General features: G+C 46.0%; 2 protein-coding genes across 8 annotated transcripts; one reads left to right on the top strand and one right to left on the bottom strand.

Annotated features, from left to right (window-relative positions):
- Nucleotides 1-66: 66 nt before the first annotated feature.
- On the bottom strand, nucleotides 67-6531 carry LOC127328228 (acyl-CoA--sterol O-acyltransferase 1-like). The gene is made up of 2 exons (XM_051354842.2): nucleotides 6265-6531; nucleotides 67-1510 (listed from the first exon to the last, which is right to left on the bottom strand). The coding sequence occupies exons 1-2, from the start codon at nucleotides 6529-6531 to the stop codon at nucleotides 356-358; spliced, it is 1422 nt and encodes a 473-aa protein (XP_051210802.2). The 3' UTR covers nucleotides 67-355.
- Nucleotides 6532-6932: 401 nt separating this feature from the next.
- Nucleotides 6933-19174, top strand: LOC127331273 (uncharacterized). Of its 7 annotated transcripts, none has more exons than XM_071825888.1 (12): nucleotides 6933-7284; nucleotides 7718-7938; nucleotides 8028-8120; nucleotides 8856-9242; nucleotides 9604-9868; nucleotides 9963-10049; nucleotides 11425-11536; nucleotides 11675-11796; nucleotides 13545-13653; nucleotides 13909-14279; nucleotides 16915-17204; nucleotides 17284-19174. In XM_071825888.1, the coding sequence occupies exons 5-9, from the start codon at nucleotides 9790-9792 to the stop codon at nucleotides 13649-13651; spliced, it is 507 nt and encodes a 168-aa protein (XP_071681989.1). In that variant the 5' UTR covers nucleotides 6933-7284; nucleotides 7718-7938; nucleotides 8028-8120; nucleotides 8856-9242; nucleotides 9604-9789; the 3' UTR covers nucleotides 13652-13653; nucleotides 13909-14279; nucleotides 16915-17204; nucleotides 17284-19174. The 7 variants fall into 7 exon arrangements, 6 of the variants coding, with proteins under 6 accessions (XP_071681989.1, XP_071681993.1, XP_071681992.1 ...); XM_071825892.1 differs by having other exon boundaries at nucleotides 16915-17290; nucleotides 18828-19174; XM_071825891.1 differs by having other exon boundaries at nucleotides 16915-17290; nucleotides 18815-19174.
- Nucleotides 19175-20422: the final 1248 nt, after the last annotated feature.

Genomic DNA, 20422 nt, shown 5'->3' with positions numbered 1-20422 from the left:
CGGCGCCAGGAAATTGCTGTGGGTATTCCCACCAGCCAAAAAAAATTCTCAAAGCAAACAAAAACAGGAGCAAACACTGTGAACCCGGAGCTAGGGAATCTAATTCCCAAGTGAGGCTCAGCAACATTCTTTAATTTATGGCGTGATAATCACCCTACACAATGGCAACGGGAACAATGAGGATCGTACAAAGGGTACAAATTGGCACATGGCATAGCGTAACTTCTAACGGACATGCCAACATGCTCCTTAATTTTGATTTTGTCCACTAACCTTTTCAGAGTTAATTAGATTTGATGTGTCAAGTGCCAACAGGGTAGTACACCTTTCACTAGGTTGTACTTTTCCTTAGCTACTAATTAAGTTGACCGTACCATGGTATCTTCCCGCCGGCGTCCTGGAAGAAGGCGGCCACCGCAGCCCACTCCTGCAGCAGCTTCTCCTCAACTCCGTCCTTGCAAAGCGCCGGGAAGAAGAGCCAGAACGACGTGGCCGTGACGAAGAGCCCTACCAGCACCGTCGCCACGGGCCGCGGCGGCGCCGGCCACCCACGCGCCGCCCACCGCCGCGCGCACCACCCCTCGAGAACGCAGCAAACGCCGTGGAGCAGGAAGAAGGCAGCCATCATGCCGTCGGACCGCCACTGCAGGCTGAGGTAGTACACCATGGCCTCGTGCATGAGCGCGGATACGGCGAAGGTGGCCAGGACGGCGGCGGGGACCCCGGCGAGCGCGCGGACGGGGTCGTAGACGGACGGCCGGAGGATGGCAGAAACCATGAGGTTCCACCGGCGGCCCCAGAAGTCCCGCAGCGAGGACGCCAGGTACGGCCGGTCGAACTGCGGCTCCGCCTCCATGCCGAGCGCGGCGGCGGCGGCCGCGATGCAGGGGAGGAGGAGGTCCAGGAAGCAGTAGGTGTGGACGCCGTACAGGGCTAGGCGCGCGTAGAGGTGCAGGCGGTGGTTGAGCTGGTACAGCCGGACCACGGCGGCTACGACGGCCACCTTCACCGCGCAAGAAACGAGGGACACCGGCTTGGCCTTGTTGGATGATGCTGGGGCGAGCTTGACGGGGAGCAAGGCGGTGAAGAGGAACGGCAGCACGGGAAGGGCGGGGTCGAGCGGGCCGCGGCCGACGGCGAGGAGGGCGAGCTTGAAGGTGCCTAGCCAGGCCAGGAAGAAGGCGGCGAGGCCCCGGACGATGGCGGAGGAGGGGAAGGCCAGGGGCGCGGCGACGAGGAGCGGGAACAGCGGGAGGAGGGCGATGAGGCGCGGGAGTCCAGGGCGGAGGAGCGACGACGACGGCCACGCGTATAGCGCGGCGGCCGTGACCGCGCGCAGTAATTGTTTCCTTTGGGAATGCAAAAGACGTCGCGGAGAATCACGCGAGCCACGACATGCCGAAAAGTCAGTCCACTCCCCAAAACAAGTCCACCCGGCCGCTCGTTGCCAAATCAAGGATTGACTCTTTTTTTCTTTCTTTCTTTTTGCTCCCGGGAAAGCAAGGATTGACTGATTGAGTACAACTTTTTTCGTATCGGTCCAGCAAAACAAATTATACGGAAGCATCAGATTGCGTACGCGCACGTCCGTACCGTACGTAAGCGATCGCTCCCTCCCACGAACCAGTCTGCCAAACCAAAAACCAAACCAAGATCGGATCGCATTCCATCCAATCTTCCTCGTTCCTTGGCTTTTAGTATTTCCTCGCCACCGACTGGCCAACCCCGGCCCACGACTCTTTCGCATTGATTCTTCACAAAACACGGAGCGCGCGTCTCAAAAGTAGGCAAGCACGCGCGGCTCCTTCCTCCTCTCCGCTGGAATAGCCAGCCGGAGATGGAGAGGAGAAGGCGTCGGAGTACATAGCAGTAGTACTAGGATTAGGTTATGGTCCTTAGTGGCATATGGCGTGCATGCCGGTATAGAGGTGGCGGATCCCATCGGCTGGATCTGGCACTACATCGTCTTCTTTCTCGACCTCACGGAGCTCCGGCGGTCGGAGCCAAAGGTGTGGCGGCGGAGGGAGATGAAGATCTCCGTAAATAAAGCCATTTCTCGCGGATCTGGTAGTTGGCGATGCAGCGGTGGCCTCCTCCTCTCTGTTCATCATGGTGGTGAGAGAGAAGAGGGTTGGCTACTTGCTGCTCGTGGTTGGCTCCCGCATTTGCAGCATGGAAGCTCGCCGACTTCTACTCGGAGGTACTTCACGGCGCCGTTGTCGCCGTATCATATGGCTGAAAGGAAGCCCCTCCATCGGAGGATTATCACCGCGCCATTGTCGCCGTATTTCACGGCTGAAAGGCGGCCCCTCCACCCTCGTGTGACGGCGACATGCTGTCCTCAAGGCAGCAGCAACCCCGTCAAGCGTTCGTGCCGACTCGGAGGCTCTCCAGTTTCGTCGGAGTTGGCTCCCACCTCTGTGACCCAAGTGGTCCCGTCCCCGGCGGCGTAGAGGTTGACTCCGGCGAGCTTCGTCGCGGTGAAGAAGGAGCTGGACCTGATCGCTTTTCCTTGTTTTATTCTAGGGTCCTCAGTGCAAGTTGTAAGGGCCAGCTTGTAATTTGCTTGCTTCCTTTAGGCCTTATCTGTAAAATGTACTCCACCGCTGAAGAAATGAAGCCGTAGGTCCTTCGGGACCTTTCCTGTTAAAAAAAAACTTTTGATTTGGATCACGTCACGGCCCACATTTTCTTCGGACAGTGGTTGATTTTAAATTGCTCTTGTGGCTTTACAATATTAATTACGACAGTTTGCTGTTTCCGCTTGTTTACGTAGCTCTGCATGCTTTGGAATTCTGTTTCCCGCTCGTGTTGCAGCGTACACAAATGCTCACATATACTACGTAGCTCTACACGCCTAGATTCCATGTATGTATGCTTGTATTTTTCTTCTCCACAAATTGCACACCCAATTTCAATTTTGAAGTGCAATTTCAATTCCAAAATACCTGCCACTATGTACTTGCTCTTCTTCGCAACCGGTGGACTCGCCATCCCGAACTTGTAGCCTCGACTGGCGCGGTCTCGTCTTGTCGGTCGGCGGTCGTGGCTCTCTGCCCATTGGCTACTGTGGTGCCTACACGCCTCCGCTACATGCACAATCTCAACTTCATAATCACAAGGTTTCCGACATTTCAGAAATTAGGCACGTGCCAGATGTCTCGATCATATATACTTTTTTTTTTGTTAAGTTTCATGCTTTGAAGAACTGTCGAGGACATCTACCTCGACAAGTTCGTGCTCCTTCTACTACCACAAATTAGTGGTACAATGCAATCTTAATTATCAGCTACTTTTACAATTGTGTTAAGATTTACACATGTTTTTCCTTTATTCAAGTGTAGTGGGTCTTGTTTCGACTTTGAGGGTACTAATTTTTGTTGCCAATGGGTCCACACGTAGCAATAGTCCATGTTAGTAGGTTTTAAGTATTTTGTGTTTTTTCATGTTCCTCAAAGTTGTATTTTGTTCATCAAGAAATTTGAATATTTTGTGTACTGTTTACCCTATGATGTCTATGCATTTGTGTGTTAAAAGAATTTCCCCAAAAATGTTCGCTCGACAAACCAAAACTCCCGAGTCCGCCACTGCCCGTGAGTGGGGAGCAAGGTTGGAAAAAGCACTAGGCGTAAGCAAGGTGGTTGGCATCCGCCTAGTGGCGCCTATAGGCAGTGCTTAAGCGTTTGTAGGTGCGACCTAGACAGACATATACATTCTTTATTCTGATATCCTAATAAATTTTAAGTCCGGGAAACCCTTCGAACGAGCTTTTGAATGCCTCTAAGATTTCACAAGTTAAGGTTCGAAAAAAAAACATTAATGGAGAATCTCCAGGTACCTGGAACTCCTAGGAAACCATCGCAATGACGAGACGACACATAAAATTATAGTTAAAACCTATCATTTCAAGCATAAAAATGAAAACAAGGGGCCACAAAATAGTGCCACACATAGGCATCTAAAATGAGCGGGAAAAAGTCAAAATGACTTGTGCCTTTTATCTATGTCGACCATGATTGTTTTACTCTTATCTAGCTGGAAACTGGACTTGGAAAACATGATTGTGAGAAACCATGCACATGATATAGCCATTATGCTATGACTAGTCGTGTGTTTCTTCCTATGGAACCCATGCACGACGTGGTCTGACCATAGCTAGTAACATGCATATGTATACTAGCACTAGTCACCATACCAAGCCAACAATGCCAAAGCATCTATCTATTCATTCTATTCAAGGAGGAAACTTTTGATTTAAAATGCAACCCTAGTTGCAAGCTTTTCAAAAAGGAATTTTCAAAAAGTTTCACATGTATGGCAAGTTTTAAAATATTCTTTTTCATAAGCACGCCAAACAATTGGCACCAACGAGTCTCCAGCCACGTCGTCACACCCAACAACGACCCAACGTGAATCAAGTCTACTTCAACTCATGCGTACAATGCGCCAACACCCCCTCCCATTAATATTGTCCTAGCAACTTTCAAGGCTAATCCACTCCGTCGTCACGTCTATTTTGACGAAGCAATACCAACCCTTGATGGGTGCCGACGGGGCGAACAAAATCCATGCATCAATGTTTTTATTTTACTTGTAGGAACATCTACTTTAGAAAAAAATAGTCTCTCTGATCCATAACATATTATGGATTAGAGGGAGTAGTAATTTATAGCATACAACAACAAGATCAAAGCATTATTCCAAAGCAAGTTTGGGTAGACTAGATATGAAACTTGACCCAAACAAAATGAAACCAAAACAATGAGAGATAAAAAACACAGGTAAACTAAGATTTCGACATATGGATTACTGATTTACATGCGGTCCTATCGATCTAAAAACTTTAGGACATTCTTATTCATGAAGTCTATTTTTACCGCCCGCCCATGTAAACTTTGGCAGTGCTCTACCCCTTCTTGTATCTTCCATACTCGTTAGAATTCCTTAGTCGGTGTAAGATTAGCTTATCTTCGACTAGTGCCACCCCTAGCCTACCCCATATTACATCATTCCTAATCCGATCCTTTCATGTATGGCTACACATCCACTATAGCATGTGCATCTATGCAACACTCATTTGCTGGATGTGTTGTGTTTTAGTGGGCTAAGATTGTGCTCCTCATAGCATTGCTTGTTTGATTGTCAACCTAACAAAACTTATTTTTACCTTTTGTGGAACCTTCTTGTCACATAGGATGCTAGATGCTTATCGCCTCTTCATCCATCCCATCTTGATCATGTGGCAAACATCATCATCGATATCACCAATGCTTTGCAACATTGATCCTTGGAATATGTCCCTCTTAGGCACTATTTGTCCATGTAAACTAACATCTCCATATTCCACTATCTTAACACCACTAAAAATCACATCGCAAGTACTTGGTCTTGGTCGTACTAAATATAAACCCTTTGATTCCAAAGTATGCCTCCATATAGTTCGAACTACCTATTTACTCCAACTCTAGTATGATCCACTATTACCAAATCATCATCAAAGAGCATACACCAAGTATATCGTTGGTTGCCTCATTCATCATTAAGAAAAACATGTATGGGCTCATGGCTGATCCTTGATATATATATAGTCATATCGTATAATTAGAAAGGTACCACTCTCACTATCACATGTGCGAACACTTGTCACAACGTTATCGCACATATCTCTTATGACAGTAATATACTTTGTAGATTGTAGGAATGTGTTATCTTCAAAACAAAAGGTCGTAGCCCTACCTAAAAAACAACTATATACCAGGAGACGAAAAACAACAAGCATACAAGAATGAAAAGAAACACAGCTTGAGTTTCGTGTCCGTTGTCTAACCTTGCGATCTGACTGAAGAGGCACCGAAGTTGGTGAAGAGGACCACCATTGAGAACTCCTGAGGCCACGCAAAAACCCAAGAACCATCCACTTCTACCTCCACGAAGCTCCTTGCTTTCACGTCCGGATCGAAAGACGCCAGACCTATCTGAGGTAGACCGCTCTCCCTGAGCACGCATGGATATCGGAAGTCACTGTCAGGGAGAAGGACTACAAGCACTCTCCTCGCCGGCGCCGCCACCCGCGAACATCACCGCCACATGCAACACACACCACAACACACCAAACCAAGCTGCCAGGAGCAGGCGCAGACACCGCCTACCAATCGCCGGCGAGCTCATCCACCCATATCATCTATCTCCGAATGGTGCCCCCATCGAGGGAACGCCACCAGAGCTCCGCCGCCGTCCAAACCGAAGTTTAATTTGGGCTTTTACCCGATATAGGAAGAGCAGGGAGGGAGGGGATACAACCTCGATGTCACCTTCAAGAAGGAGCACGGTGCCGTCGCCAGCGTCGTCGACCTCGTGGCCGCCATCGTCAGCCAAGGGTTTCCCCCGGTTTAGAGCCCACTGCCGAACAACCTCACCAAACCACCAGAGGGAGTCTAGGGCCAGGGAGGTGGGAGGAGCACCACAGGGAGGAACAACACCCGTCCAGATCTGATGCCGAAGGCCCGACGAGGCGACCTCCGCACCAGGCATGCACCCGCCGCCCCTTCACCGTCCACACGGCCGAAGAGCGTAGACCGCAGCACTGGCGGCGCGCGATTTAGGGTTCCCCCTCGGTCGCCTGGAGGGGCGACGCGAGGGAGAGAGAGAGGGGGGTCCGGAATAATATAAATATGCAACACATAAATTGTATCATTAAGAAGTAGAACATCTAAACTTTTTAACGAGATACATGTTTTGTAATATATGTTTTGTATTATATTTGTCAAATTTACAACCTAGAAATAGGACGCCAACCTTATCACCATAACCAACTTAGGAGTGGTATTTTATAGGCTCGGGTTTTGGAGATATCACGGCCAGCAAAAACAACAAACTCGCGTGAAGCCTACTCGTTAGTTACCTCTCACGATTTGTTGACATCGAAACTCAAAAAATCATCTAATTAATTAAGGGAACCGACGCCTCGCGTGAAGCGAATGAATTATAGCCTCGCGTGGTTACAGGCTCACTCACCATCACGCCCAAGGAGCTGGAGCCAATCAAACCTGCGCCGCCGCCTCCCCCAAGCCCTCCGTCGACGTCGCCTGCCGGAGCTGGAAGCTGTGGCCAATCAAACCTGCGCCGCCGCCTCGCCTCGTCTCCCCATGCCCTCCGTCGACCTCATCTGCCGGCGCGGGAGGAGCACTCCGCCGGCGCCTGCTGCCGGGATGACCCCGCCATCGCCATGCTGCACGCCCTCCCTCACCACGCACGCCCTGCCCCGGGACGTCGCCGTAAGTCCAGGTACGACCAACCAAAACCAGAGACCTAATCCTCTTCCCCCCCACCCACACCCACCAGTTCAACAAGATTAAGCACTGCATTTTTTCGAGGGTTGTTCTGATTTGGGTCAGTGAATCTAACGATTTGGGGATTAATATATACGCGATGTGGAATCAAGTCGGTTCATGTTCACCTTGTCTGCTTCCCCATCAAATGTTTCCCCAAATCCTAACAATAATAATCTGGTCGAAATTGGAAATCAGTTTCCTGACAAGGTTTATCTTCCTGTTGATATCCAAGTATAGATTAAGTGATGCCTTCTGTGGGTTAAATCAAAATTTATTATGAAAGATTGCCATGGCTATATTGTCAAACATCGTGTGATTTGGTTTCCCTGACTGAACTAGTGTATCAAGTTGGTAGCTTGATGCCTAATTATCGTTCAATTTTATAGGCTGCAGTTATGCGTTGATGAAGGAGAGCATGAATGCCCACATAAGTGTTTGGGAGTATTAATTCTTCTGACCTTGAAGAAGCATCAAGACAACAATGTCACAAGCAGCTCCGAGACAACATCGCATTCCTCGGCGGGCCACCACACCCATGCCCTTCGTCGGCGCAGCGTGGGTTCTGCTCCTTCTCCCCGGCCAACTCTGGTCGCCGTCCGAGCTCTAGGTATGCGTTTTCCCCGTACCTGCTCTCCCAGTTCAACTCCAACTCTTCTTCCCGAATTTGACAGAACAAATCGTTTCTTTTTTTACTAGCCGGAGGAGGAGTCCCGGATAAATCCGTGGAGATAGCTCACTCAGTAGTACGCCAGGCGCTCAAACACATGCCCTCAGCGACGTTGTCATCAGGTCTCCTCCAGCTCTGGGTTCCCTGCACCACGAACGCATCAGGCCCGTTTTAGAATCAGGGATTATGAATTGTGTGTCAGTGTCTTGTTGTTTCCCTGCTCAGCGGTGTGTCTTTTTAATTAACTTGCATGGACAAATGGCATGATGGGATTTGAGCTTTGAGCTAGCAAATAAACTAGTACTCTACCAAAAGTTGGAGTGGTGGAGAATTAAGATCAATCCATGGGAGTCCCATACCTACATGGAATGGTTGCACGTTCAATTTTAATTTGTTCAGTGTTGTGCGCGAGCACTTCTTTCCTTCAGTTAGCGCTGAAATTATGTCCCTAATCTCTGAATATTGCTTGAGCTCGGTTTAGTGTTTCTCCTGTCCTATTTAGAGTTTAGTAGCACATGGTGTTTTCTTTAGAAAAAAGATGCTGATCAAGATTCTTGTTTACTCCTGTGTTTTGTTGCTGTTTGTTTAAAATTCAGTTTAGTTTTGTATATGCAAGCAGTTCAACTTGTTGTGCTTTAGTACTGATCGCCTAAGCTCCGTGAATTAAGTCTATATACCTTCATGCTAGATTGGTGAACATCAATATGGTTCAGGGTAACAGGGTGTTCTTGATGCCCTGTCATTTGTCTCGCTGATTTGATCTGTCGAAAAGTTCTGAAGGGGCAAAGATGGATTATTAGTCTTTCTGTTAACTCCTCATATGTAATGCCTCTAATGTTTTTTCATTTTCTTTTCAGGTCTCATATATCTAAGATATACATGTCTAATAGTCTACTAGGAAGCATGGCAGCCTGCCAACATGTGGTGGTGACGTAGCACAAGTGACCGGCTGGACCATGCTCCACCGGCTGCCACCCATGCGTAGGTGCACGAGGGAGTTGAAGCCTGAGATAGAGAGGTTTAGAGGAGGAGATGAGCGGCTGGCGACCACGTACAACTGCACTCTGGCCCGCGTCACCACCTCGCCATGCACCCTCCTGCTCGGGCCTCCCCGCCGCCCAGACCAACAAGATGCGACAGTGCTGCCCGTACCCTTCTCCCTGGTCAGTTCCATCGCTGGCGCCTGCTGCGGGGTGAGGCTGCCATGCTGCACGCCCTGCTCCAGGACATTGCCGTACCTCCAGGTATGCCGAACCAAAACCCCATATTAATTATTTGTAGGGTTCATATATGCACGACGTGGAATCATGGTGGTTCATGTGTTCAACTTCTAGTCAACCAACGTGTTCGCCTTGTCTGCACTCCCATCAATGTTCACCTTGTCTGCATTTCCATCAATGTTCCCTTTTGATGTCAAACTATTGTTTAAGATGATATTAACCATTTGCCTTCAGTGGGTTAAATCAAAATTTATTATGATCCTGTTTGAAAAGAGTGTCATGGTTATGTTGTCAACATTGTGTGATTCTGTTTCACTCATTGGATGAACTAGTAGTATATAAAAAGTTGGTAGCTTGTTGGCTAATTATTGTTCAAATTTTATAGGTTGCAGTTATAGGAGAGGATGCATGCCCAGACAATTGTTTTGGAGCATTCTTCAGACCTTGAAGCAACACCAAGACAACATCGTCACAAGGAGCTTGATTTAGTTTCCCTGAATGGACTAGTGTATCAAGTTGGTAGCTTGATGCCTAATTATTGTTCAATTTTATAGGCTCCAGTTATGTGTTGATGAAGGAGAGCATGCATGCCCAGATAGTTGTTTTGGAGCATTCTCCCCAGCCAACTCTGGTCGCCATCCGAGCTCTAAGTATGTGTTGTGCCCATACCTGCTCTCCAATTTAACTCCAACTCTTCTTCCCAAATTTGACTGAAAAAATCGTTTCCTTTTTTACCAACCGGAGGAGGAGTCCTGGATAAATCGGTGGAGATAGCTCACGCAGAAGTGCGCCGGCCGCTCAAACACATGCCCTCAGCGTCGTCATCGTCAGGTCTCCTCCAGCTCTGGTTTCCCTGCACCATGAACACATCAGGCCTGTTTTATGAATTGTGTGTGAAGTGTCTTGTTGTTTCCCAGCTCAGCGGTGTGTCTTTTTAATTAACTTGCATGGACATATGGCATGATGGGATTTGAGCTTTGAGCTAGCAAATAAACTAGTACTCTGCCAAAAGTTGGAGTAGTGGAGAATTAAGATCAATCGATGGGAGTCCCATACCTACACGGAATGGTTGCCCGTCAATTTTCATTTGTTCAGTGTTATGCGTGAGCACTTCTTTCCTTCAGTTAGCGCACAAATTATGTCCCTTATCTCTGAATATAGCTTGAGCTCGGTTTAGTGTTTCTCCTGTCCTCTTTAGAGTTCAGTAGCACATGGTGTTTTCTTTAGAAAAAGATGCTGATCAAGATTCTTGCTTACTCTTCTGTTTTGTTCCTGTTTGTTTAAAATTCAGTTCAATTTTGTATATGGAAGCAGTTGAACTTGTTGTGCTTTAGTACTGATCGTCTAAGCCATTCACCGGACCTGTAGTATACAGTTTTTCTTAAAAGTCACCTGTATGGTTACAGGTTTGTGTATGTCAAGGAGTTGATTTGGTGCCCTTTCAGTTGACACAGCAATTTGCTGAAACGCTCGGTGCAATTGAATAGCCATTGCAACCAGTAAAACTTTACCTTGGTTTTTGCAAAATGGTCCGTTGGCCTTACAATCCCAAACAGAGGGAGTACTTACTACTAGTACGGCAATTTTCTCTTATTTTGAATGGATTCAAATCTTACGGGATTACCTGCTTTTCTCTTATTTTGAATGGATTCAAATCTTACGGGATTACCTGTGCATCAAATTCTGATGAAATGCGTGCAAATGATCTTAACTAGTACTAAATGGAAATGCCAGAATAGAAGCCCTGTGAGTCATGTTCCTTGATGCTAGATTGGTTAACATTGGTATGGTTCAGGGTGTTTTTGATGCCCTGTCTTTTGTCCCGCTGACACCCAAGAGATCGCAGAAGCACAGACATGCTGCAGGTCTGACCAATTAGATCTGCAGGTAAATATAGTAACTGTTTGATAGGTGCAGAGATGTTCTGATACAGCAAAACGAGATTATATATATAATTCATCTCTTTTGTACATGTGCATAAGAGATGCATGTACAAATGCGTTGCAAAGGTTACCCTACATGGAGATGATATATTTATTGGTATGGCCTATAATATGTGAATAGTATAACACATGCAGTATACTAGCTAGTTTGCTTCTTGATAATGGAAGAATTACTTCCGGCTGGCATTTGCATCTCTGCTAGTTGACTGATGCATTTACTTGCCTTAGATCTGAAACTAGTCATGCGTATGTGATCTGCCTAGGTGCAACGCTGAGACAAAGGCAGCCATGTCGATGCTCATCTGCAATGGGTGTTAGAGCCTCTTTACGTACAACCACAGTGCCACTGGAACTGTCTCAACTCCACAAGAGCAGGTAAAATCATTTCTGGAACTGTCTCACTCATTGGTATAGCTGCTGGATCAATTTTGCTATTTTTTTGTCATCTCAGCTGTTGTGCACCCACATCATGATTTGTAGATGATACTAGATGTGTTTAACACTTGTGTACAGTGAGGAGCGACGACAGGGAGGAAATGGGCGCGACCGAGCAGGAGGTCAAGATGGCTTCCCAATGTCCATCGAGGCGGCCTCGGCGCTGCCCTTCAGGAGATTGTCAACCTCGCCACCCAAAGGTCCATTTTTTCTCGAATATGTTCATCACAATCTGTATATTGTTCTCGGTTTGTGGCCTTCTTGGTTTTTCTTACATGTATTGTAGAACGATTAATTTTGTTAAAGCATGCCGTTCTCCTGAATTGGTCTTCCTGTCCTATCAAATTGCAGTAACTTGCCAGGCTGCTAAATAGTACCAGTTGGTGTCGTAGCATGGACCATCCATTAAGTTGTATTAGTGTTTTCAGAACTAGCTGTAGGAAATTCATACTGTAGGAACCAAATGATGCATTTATAGCTTTACTCATTAGGATGAACTGATAAAAGCTTGAAACTAAAGTAGACCAAGCTTGAAACTAAAGTTGGATATTTCTTAACAAGTGATCATGGTTTAATTATCTGCTTCAGTTAATATGGATAGAAACTAACATATTATTACGGACGATAACTCAAATTTTATTTTTATAAAAGGCCAAGGATGGTGAACGTTAATACATTTTGTTGGTGACGATTAATGCAAAGCACATTTATGTATATCAGATCACCTATTGAACGTCATGATTATAATTTTCTGATGTTCTAGGCAATGGACATGATAATATTTGCATTGTTGTATAACAGGATTCTTTTAAAAAAGGAACTTCTGTTTATCATGCTTGGTAGTTTCATTATATTGTGGCAATACAGTTCTGGAATTATCATAGCTTTTTTCTTTAAATGAACTGTCTTATGCATCATCGAGTTATGTTGTGTCCATTGATCAATTTTGATCTTTGTGATATATTCACCTATAAACTGTTATCTGCAATTTCAAACATTGTAGAAGGTAGTTGTCTGCAATTTCAGTTGGGTTTTCTTCTCCCATTTGGAATTGGATTGGAATCAGCCCCCTTGTATTTTTATATTATACTCTGAACTTCAGCCTTGAAACATTGTAGAAGGTCGTTGTCTGCAATAGTATACTATTTAGTAGCATCTTATTTGTTTTGATATCATGGTCGTTCACTTGGCAAGGAGAGTTCTCTAGAGATGCGTGTATTCCAGATTCTAGAATAGAAGTCCAAACAGAAACAATTCTGCTGCGTTCCTGCCATGCAATGATCTTACTTGGTGCATGAAATGGCTAGCTGTGGAAGTGTGAACTCCATTTTTGAAGTAAGCATATCCACGGCTATTGCCCTTACTGTGATTTTTCCATTTTTTTTGTGAATTTGCTAGAGTTGCAGTCGAGTGATGAAGGTACAATTGTCATTGTTTCACAAGAGGATCTTACTGATATTCTCGTGCCGAAATAAACTAAGTAACTGTTTAAGGATTGGTTTTTTCTGTATGTCTTTGTGGGCCTTAAGTTCGAGCAAAGAATGAACCATAGATCTTCATGTGCTGTTAGATTTTACATTTGTACATTTAAAGCTCACAAAGCCTCCTTTCCACTGTTCTCTAATATTTGCATTTCGTCCTTTTTGAATTTGGGATTCTTGCAACTTTTATTAAATGTTGAGACGAAAGGAGAAAATGGCTAATAAGCTTGTTTTCTGTTTTGAGTTTGCAAGCACTACACCAGGTTGACAATATTAAATCTGCGAATTGAATGGTCTTTCTCCTTGCTTATCTAATTAATTAGCAAATGCTTATTTAGATGTGTACGATTTCCCTTCTAGACATGGACATGTGGTCTAAATTTCATAAAGGTTGGGGAGCATTTTCAGTTACATATACCATTGAAGATTATCCCAATAATTTATGATTCTTACTTGTATATGTGCAGTTGGAGAGGATCAAAGGCTGAGTGGACACCCCACAGTCACGCCATGGCTGAGTTTCCAGTTAACAGAAACTAAGCATTTGGACCACTCCGGCCTTTTTAGTCTATAGAGGTAGTTCTTCTTTTCCACATATATACGATCTATCACTAAACCTGTTAAGCGTGATACATATACCATTTGTAGTAGTTGAAGAGGTTGCTGTTGCTATAAAAAAATCAATTATGTACCGTTGTCATGTTCTTTCTTGTAAGTTAAATAATTTCCTTGAGAGATATAAGATCCTTATAAGTCTAGAGTTTGTTTCAGTACTATGCAGATCATATTTTCAGAGATCCTCTTATCACCTTTCACTTTTGAATTTTTCAGGCGACATAGGAGCTGTGGTACATGTGTTGAGGCCCTTCCTCGGTCGTTTGACTTGGCCAAGGTGCTGAGGACCGAGGTCCATGCTGATGGCCTCTTAGAGCTTCTTTGCTGCCTGCCACTAGACACCGGGAGAAAGATGGTGGTGGCCGCAGGGAGCATGGGAGCTATGGTGGCAGCTGGACGCTAGGAGCTGTCCGAGGTGGTCGATGCCAAGGAAGAGAATGGCGGCACATGAAAAGAAAGGACATGATTTTGTCGAAAAGGGCGTCCCTATTTTCATCACCTGCTGGTACAATGCGTGAGGGAATGACTTGATCTGGCTGTCCGATTTGTCTCCTTGTCTCAACAGCATGCTCTGCTTCAGCTCGCAGGTTATGACCTCCCTCCTTACTTCTCACTTCTCGCTGGTTTGCTTTGGTCAGTACAATGTGGAAGTGCTTAAACTGCTTATCAGAGATGAAATTGTTTATGCTAGCTGAGATGCATATGGTTTTCCTTTTAGACTTGTGCATTCTTATATAGCTCTGTGATGTTCAATTTTGATGCTGCCATTTTAAAATTGATTGTGGGATTTCCAAGCAGATGGGTCTGTACCGGGAGACATTCATTTGGTTGTGAATACCACTGGTTGGTACTGTGTAGTTTTGATCTTTGATTATCTAGGTCACTCTATAGTTAGATTAGCCCTAATAAGTAGACCCGTAAAAGAGAATGTAGTTTGTGATTAAAGGTTACTTAGACTAGTCACAATGGGAAGTATCATAGACTAGTATCATACATATGATACTAGTTTATGATACAACACCTCCAATGCATAGTATCATGAATTAGTATCATAGTGACATCCTATTTAATGTTTTGTAGAATCTCAATGCAAATATGTGTACATGATGTGTTTGCCACTAAAATTTCTAGTTTTACGTGCTATGATACTGTATCTACCTATGATACTACTCTCACCTCTCTCCTCATTAATTGATGTGCCACATAAGATTTTTGCCTACATGGCATGCATGATACTACCTATGATACTCCCATTGTGGCTAGTCTTAATAGTCTCTGCAATCAATCGTTTATCTCCTGATGTAGGAGTACTAGTAGGAGTAGTACCTAACAGAGCATCTTGTTGTGGTTTATGTATTACTATTCGTAGACCACACTAGGGAGGCCATCGGTTGCTTCTCTCGATCTGGGCCTGACCTGGGTCGGGTGGGCCATGGCCATGCACCCCCTTCGATCCAATCCCCTTCCACCCATCCCCCCGGCTGTCGCTGGTGGAGGATGACATGCGTGTGAGCATCAAACCTTTTGGGCGATGGCTACTCTAGTCTGCCCCGACGGATCCCGGCGACGGCAGCTGCGGGCTGGCGCGGCAGCATCTGCGCTGGCCGGTGCCCCTTCTCCTGCGACGTTTCTAGGCTTCCCCGAGTGACGGTCTACTCCAGCGACCTCCTTCACCACCTCCGATCTGCCCCTGCATCATCAATGCTCCTTGTTCATGGGTCAGGGCGAAATCCCCGCGCGGCGACAACCTGTGCTGTCAACGGCGACGCTCGAGGTTGCCGTTACCTCTTCGAGGTGTTGGCATGACCCTGACCAGACTTCCTCCTCGAGCATCGGGAAAACCCTAGGTCCGGCCTGCTGGACCGGGCAGCGGCGGCGTCTCAGCACTGTTCCCCTCTTGATGGCCCTGCAAATGTTGAAGTGGAGTACTTGTTGCTGCAGCTGGACGTTGGTGATGCGTGTCTCCAGCATAGACTACTTCAACATTTGCCTGGTACTTCCCCGATGATTGCTACACCAGTTCCAGCTAGGCCCTGCCTCCCACTTGACGACTCTGTTGGCACACGATGGGTGCGAGGTACGTTGGCCTGGGCAGTCTTGGAGCTGCAATTGTCCCTCGAGGTGCCTGGCAACAGTGTCGCTACCTTGTTGTTTCAAGTCTCGATGCCTCACCATTCTTGGTTGTAGGCAACATGGTTTTAAAGGCGTCGCCTAGGCGTCGCCTAAGCGACGCTTAAGCGTCCGAGCGCCCGGAGATGGCAAGGCGTCGTGCTCGCCTTAGGATCTTGTCTAAGGCGTCCAGATTCGCCCTTTGAGGCGTCCAAGTCGTCGCTTAGGCGGGGAAAGCGTCGCTCTGGCCCATTTTGGACGCCATGGACAAGTCAAGCGGAAGCAAAGGAGGCGAGCGGGAACCATGGCGAGAACTCAGAAATTGGCGAGAAATTGGGGGCCAGAGAGAGGGGAAACAGAGGGGAGAGAGAGAGGGGAACAGACCAGTCAAGAATCGAATCGATTGAGAGAGATCTCGTCCTCCATCCTCCTCCGCCGGCCTCCCCTTCTCCGGCCAGCACCCTCCCCTTCACGGACACCGGCGTCCTAGGAGTCTGCAGCACCGCCGGCGAGCGCGTCCGGGCGCCGTGGTGGCTGCCTCTCCGCCCGGCCTCCTCCTCCTCCTCCTCCTTGCCCCATCTCGGATGGCCTCCTCTTCTCTCGGTGGGGGACAGAGAGGTCGAGGTTGAGCTGCGTCCTTGCTCGTCCAGCCCCATCTCGTTGGGCCGGTTGGGCCGGGGATAATTCTTTTTTGCCTTTGAGTATACTGGGCCGGAGCCCTGTCCTTCGCTTCGCTTCGAGCGTTCGACCGAAGGCGTCGCCTTGCAACGCGCCTTGAGCGCCTATGCGTCCAGGCGCACCCCCATCGCCTTGGGACGCCTGGCCGCCTTTAAAACCATGGTAGGCAAGGCTAGGCGAGGCCTAATGTCGCTGTGGTCTGTAGTCGAGGGCACCTCCTTACCAAGTTGCAGTCTTTGGTGAGGAAGGTCGTGTGTGTGTCCCTCCTTCTGGAGGTTGTACCCTTGATGTCTTCTTTCTATTCAATGAAATGAAACGCAAAATCTCTTGCGTTTTCTCGAAAAAAAATCCTTATAAGTCTAGAGTTTGTTTCAGTACCATGCAGATCATATTTTCAAAAATCCTCTTATCATCTTTCACTTTTGAATTTTTCAGGCGACATATAGGAGCTGTGGTACATGTGTTAAGGCCCTTCCTCGGTCGTTTGACTCGGCCAAGGCGATGAGGACCGAGTTCCAGGGTGATGCCCTCTTGGAGCTTCTTTGCTGCCTGCCACTTGACACCAGGAGAAAGATGGTGGCGGCAGCAGGGAGCATGGGAGCTATGGTTGCAGCTGGACTCTAGGAGCTGTCCGATGTGGTCCACGCCAAGGAAGAGAATGGCGGCACACAAAAAGAAAGGACATGAATTTTCCGAAAAGGGCGTCCTATGGTCATCGCCTTCTGGTACAATGCGTGAGGGAATGACTCAAGCTGGCTGTCTGATTTGTCTCCTTCCTTGCCTTAACATCGTGCTTTGCTTCAGGTTGCAGGTTATGACCTCCCTTCTTACTTCTCACTTCTGGCTGGTTTGCTTTGGTTGGTACAACAAACCGGACGTGTTTGTGGAAGTGCTTATCAGAGATGAAATATTTGTTTATGCCTAGCCTTTGTTTCCTTTCTAGGGATGCATTCTTATGCTAGCTGAGATGCATATGGTTTTCCTTTTAGACTAGTGCATTCTTATATAGCTTTGTGATGTTCAATTTTGATGCTGCCATTTTAAAATTGATTGTGGGATTTCTAAGCAGTTGGGTATGTACCTGGAGACATTCATTTGGTTGTGAATATCACTGTATAGTTAGATCAGGCCTAATAAGTAAACCAATAAGAAGAGAATGTAGTTTGTGATTAAAGGTTTCTTAATAGTCTCTGCAATCAATCGTTTATCTCCTGATGTAGGAGTACTAGTAGCAGTAGTACCTAACAGTGCATCTTGTTTTGTTTTATGTATTACTATTCGTAGACCACACCAGGGAGGCCATCGGTTGCTTCTCTGGATCTTTCTATGAAGAATGGTCATCATCATGTTTTTCTATTTGGTTGAGTTTAGATATGTGGCATATGTCATTTTCTTCTGATAAATATGCCCACAAATTAGCCCATGATGTCCAGCTTTATTGAAGAATTGCAGTTTTTAATATTTGGGTTACAAATTTTAATTGAGATCCAAATTTAGAATAACCGTAGTTACCATTAATGAGTATCACTTCTGATGGGGTCTTGCTACTCGTGCCCACCGGCGTTGATGTCGGCAACCTGCTCTGCCTGACCCCCTTCTCCAGATGCTCAAGGTATTCCCTATTCCACTGAAAAATCGGTTCTTTCTTGTCGCATGTTGGGCAGATGTTACAGGTTGCAGTGTTGTAGCTCAGTTCTGGGAGGAAGATGATGGTCTGTTTGTAACATTGAAACACCACCATGATTTTTTTTTGTGTCTTCTAGTAGTTGTCATCATATGAATTCCTTGACATGATGTTTGCTAAGAATATGACGAGCAATATCTGTCTCCTGTGGGATCGTGTTATTTGAGCAACTCATATTTCTGTGTTGGTACAGTCCAAAAATGATACATGAAAACAGAGCTAGGCAGGTTTGTTTGTAGCATCTTGGCATCAATCATACCTATTACTTTTTGTCAGTTCTGTAGATTAGATCAGGACAAGTTCATTGTTCTCCAACGTTATCCAGTTCTTGATCAAGCTTCTGAAACCCATCACATATATTAACACCTGAGCTGATAGCTATGATATTTTTTGTGTAATATATAACTTCCTCAAAGCTGGTACCTGCACTGCTTGTTTTAACGCTTCATATGACTTCCTTTATTTTCACCTCGGATGTTCTAAATTACAACTATATTTCTACTCATTTGCATGATAATTGGCTGATATGGATTGCAAGTGATATTCTTCTCGTCTTTTTTTCTTTTGCTACTATCCTGCTATTTTCAGTTTACCATCTTTGCTTATGCTTATCCAGTTGCCTCATGTGAAGGTGAATCTTTTATTTGGTAGTGTTGTCGTGCAGGTGACAAGGTGAGCTTGTTCAACTGGTGGCAGTCAGAGGCGACGGAGCAGCGCGTATGTTGTTGTTCTCCCCATGAAGATATGATGTGGATCTGGACACTTGAACCGGCCAGCGGGACATGCTTTTATTTGTGATGTTGCAGTGGATTAAGTTCTAGTTAGCTATGCTGGCCTGGAGCATCTTCAACAGTCTGGAGTATTTTACCATTGTGGTGTATAATGTTTTTGCTGAAAGGTTTGTAACAAATAGGTTTTGTTGTGTGATGTTTGCCTTGTCGAGACATGCGATGGCTTATTATTGATGTCCTTAATACAAACAGTTTGGCATTAGCTAGCTTATTGATGTCGTGGACCTGGTGCGTTGGCTCCGTTTTTATTTCTTGAGCTGTGTGCACTTTTGTACTTTGACCAACTGTGTGCACTCAAATTTCGATGAAGTTTAAAATGAATTCTTCCTGGATGCCTAATGTTTCCGTAATGATCCAGACATTGTCCTTGATGCCTGGCGAGGTTGTGACACTAGACAAATGTGAGTCACTTAATTCCGGATGACGTGAATATAATAGTTGAAAGGGAGCAAAAGGTACACACAAATCCGGATTGATGGATTGAGCTAGAGATTTGCAAGAAAAATGAGAAATAGGTCTAAATATAGGTACACACAATTTCTTATTGTCCCTCTGTTTCAAGATTATGTGATTCACATTAATTCTCGAAAAATATAATAGTTGAAAAAGAGCAGTACGGAGATACATTAGGCAAACTAACTAATCCAACTGAGTAATATAGTTGAATAAAGAGCAAGGTGATGGTACGATAAGAAACAAATAAATCCAGCCAGTCCGTGAAATTGATAATACGGATTGATTGATTGAGATAAGAGTGTCAATGAAATTGGTTGATTGATTGATTGAGCTAGAGATTTGCAAAGAAAACGAATAGTAAGTGGAATTGATTAATTGAGCTATAGATCTACAAGCAAACGAACAGTCAGTACATTTATTACGTACAAGTACCCATGAGACTCCAGCATGAATCAATTAATCACACCTCTTACGGGCAACAAGCCATGTCAGCGATCCGTGTGCTTCGTCCATCCCGGCCGTCCGATACATCCATCCCGTGATAACATCTGCTCCTTCCCACACATAGTTCAAACCTTAGTAGTACTATTCTCTTTCTCCTTCCTCTGAATGTAGTTCTATAAGTAGAAGCCCCTTGTCACCCACCGCGTGCGGGGAGCGTGTGTGACTTAGACTTTGACTTTTACTTGTCGAGGAGAGGACGGAGCACTCACCTCTACGGGCGAAGCATGCGGCGGCGATCTGGAGTCTAAACCTTCTTCTCTGGATTCAGCAAGTTATCTTTCCTCTAGATCCCTACATCATGTCGTGGCCTTCTTTGGTGTGCAACAAGGTGAACACTCGAACTGAAGGAGCTTGATTAAGGCCTTCCGCTTCTGGTTGGGACACGCCTGCTTGAGGACGCCTGTGGGGTTCTTCACTCACTGTTTGGTCAGAGGGGTTTGTTGATTTTGGTGCTGCAGCTGGTATGTTTGCTTCCTTCTGGTAGTCGTTCCCTAACTATTAGCTGATG

The sequence above is a fragment of the Lolium perenne genome, chromosome 2 (genome assembly GCF_019359855.2).
Source record: "Lolium perenne isolate Kyuss_39 chromosome 2, Kyuss_2.0, whole genome shotgun sequence".
In the NCBI taxonomy this organism is placed as follows: domain Eukaryota; kingdom Viridiplantae; phylum Streptophyta; class Magnoliopsida; order Poales; family Poaceae; genus Lolium; species Lolium perenne.
Note: the sequence above shows the minus strand (reverse complement) of the source record. Positions and strands in the feature narration are given on the sequence as shown.

What these genes read in the sequence shown, in the direction of transcription:
- LOC127328228 (XM_051354842.2), bottom strand. Translation starts at nt 6,531, where the DNA reads ATGCCTGGTGCGGAGGTCGCCTCGTCGGGCCTTCGGCATCAGATCTGG. An exon ending in CCCTGCTCTTCCTATATCGG is followed by an intron (nt 1,511 to 6,264) that starts GTAAAAGCCCAA and finishes GTACTCAATCAG; the next exon opens with TCAATCCTTGCTTTCCCGGG.
- LOC127331273 (XM_071825888.1), top strand. Translation starts at nt 9,790, where the DNA reads ATGAAGGAGAGCATGCATGCCCAGATAGTTGTTTTGGAGCATTCTCCC. An exon ending in CTCAGCGTCGTCATCGTCAG is followed by an intron (nt 10,050 to 11,424) that starts GTCTCCTCCAGC and finishes TGATCTGCCTAG; the next exon opens with GTGCAACGCTGAGACAAAGG. An exon ending in GTCAACCTCGCCACCCAAAG is followed by an intron (nt 11,797 to 13,544) that starts GTCCATTTTTTC and finishes GTATATGTGCAG; the next exon opens with TTGGAGAGGATCAAAGGCTG.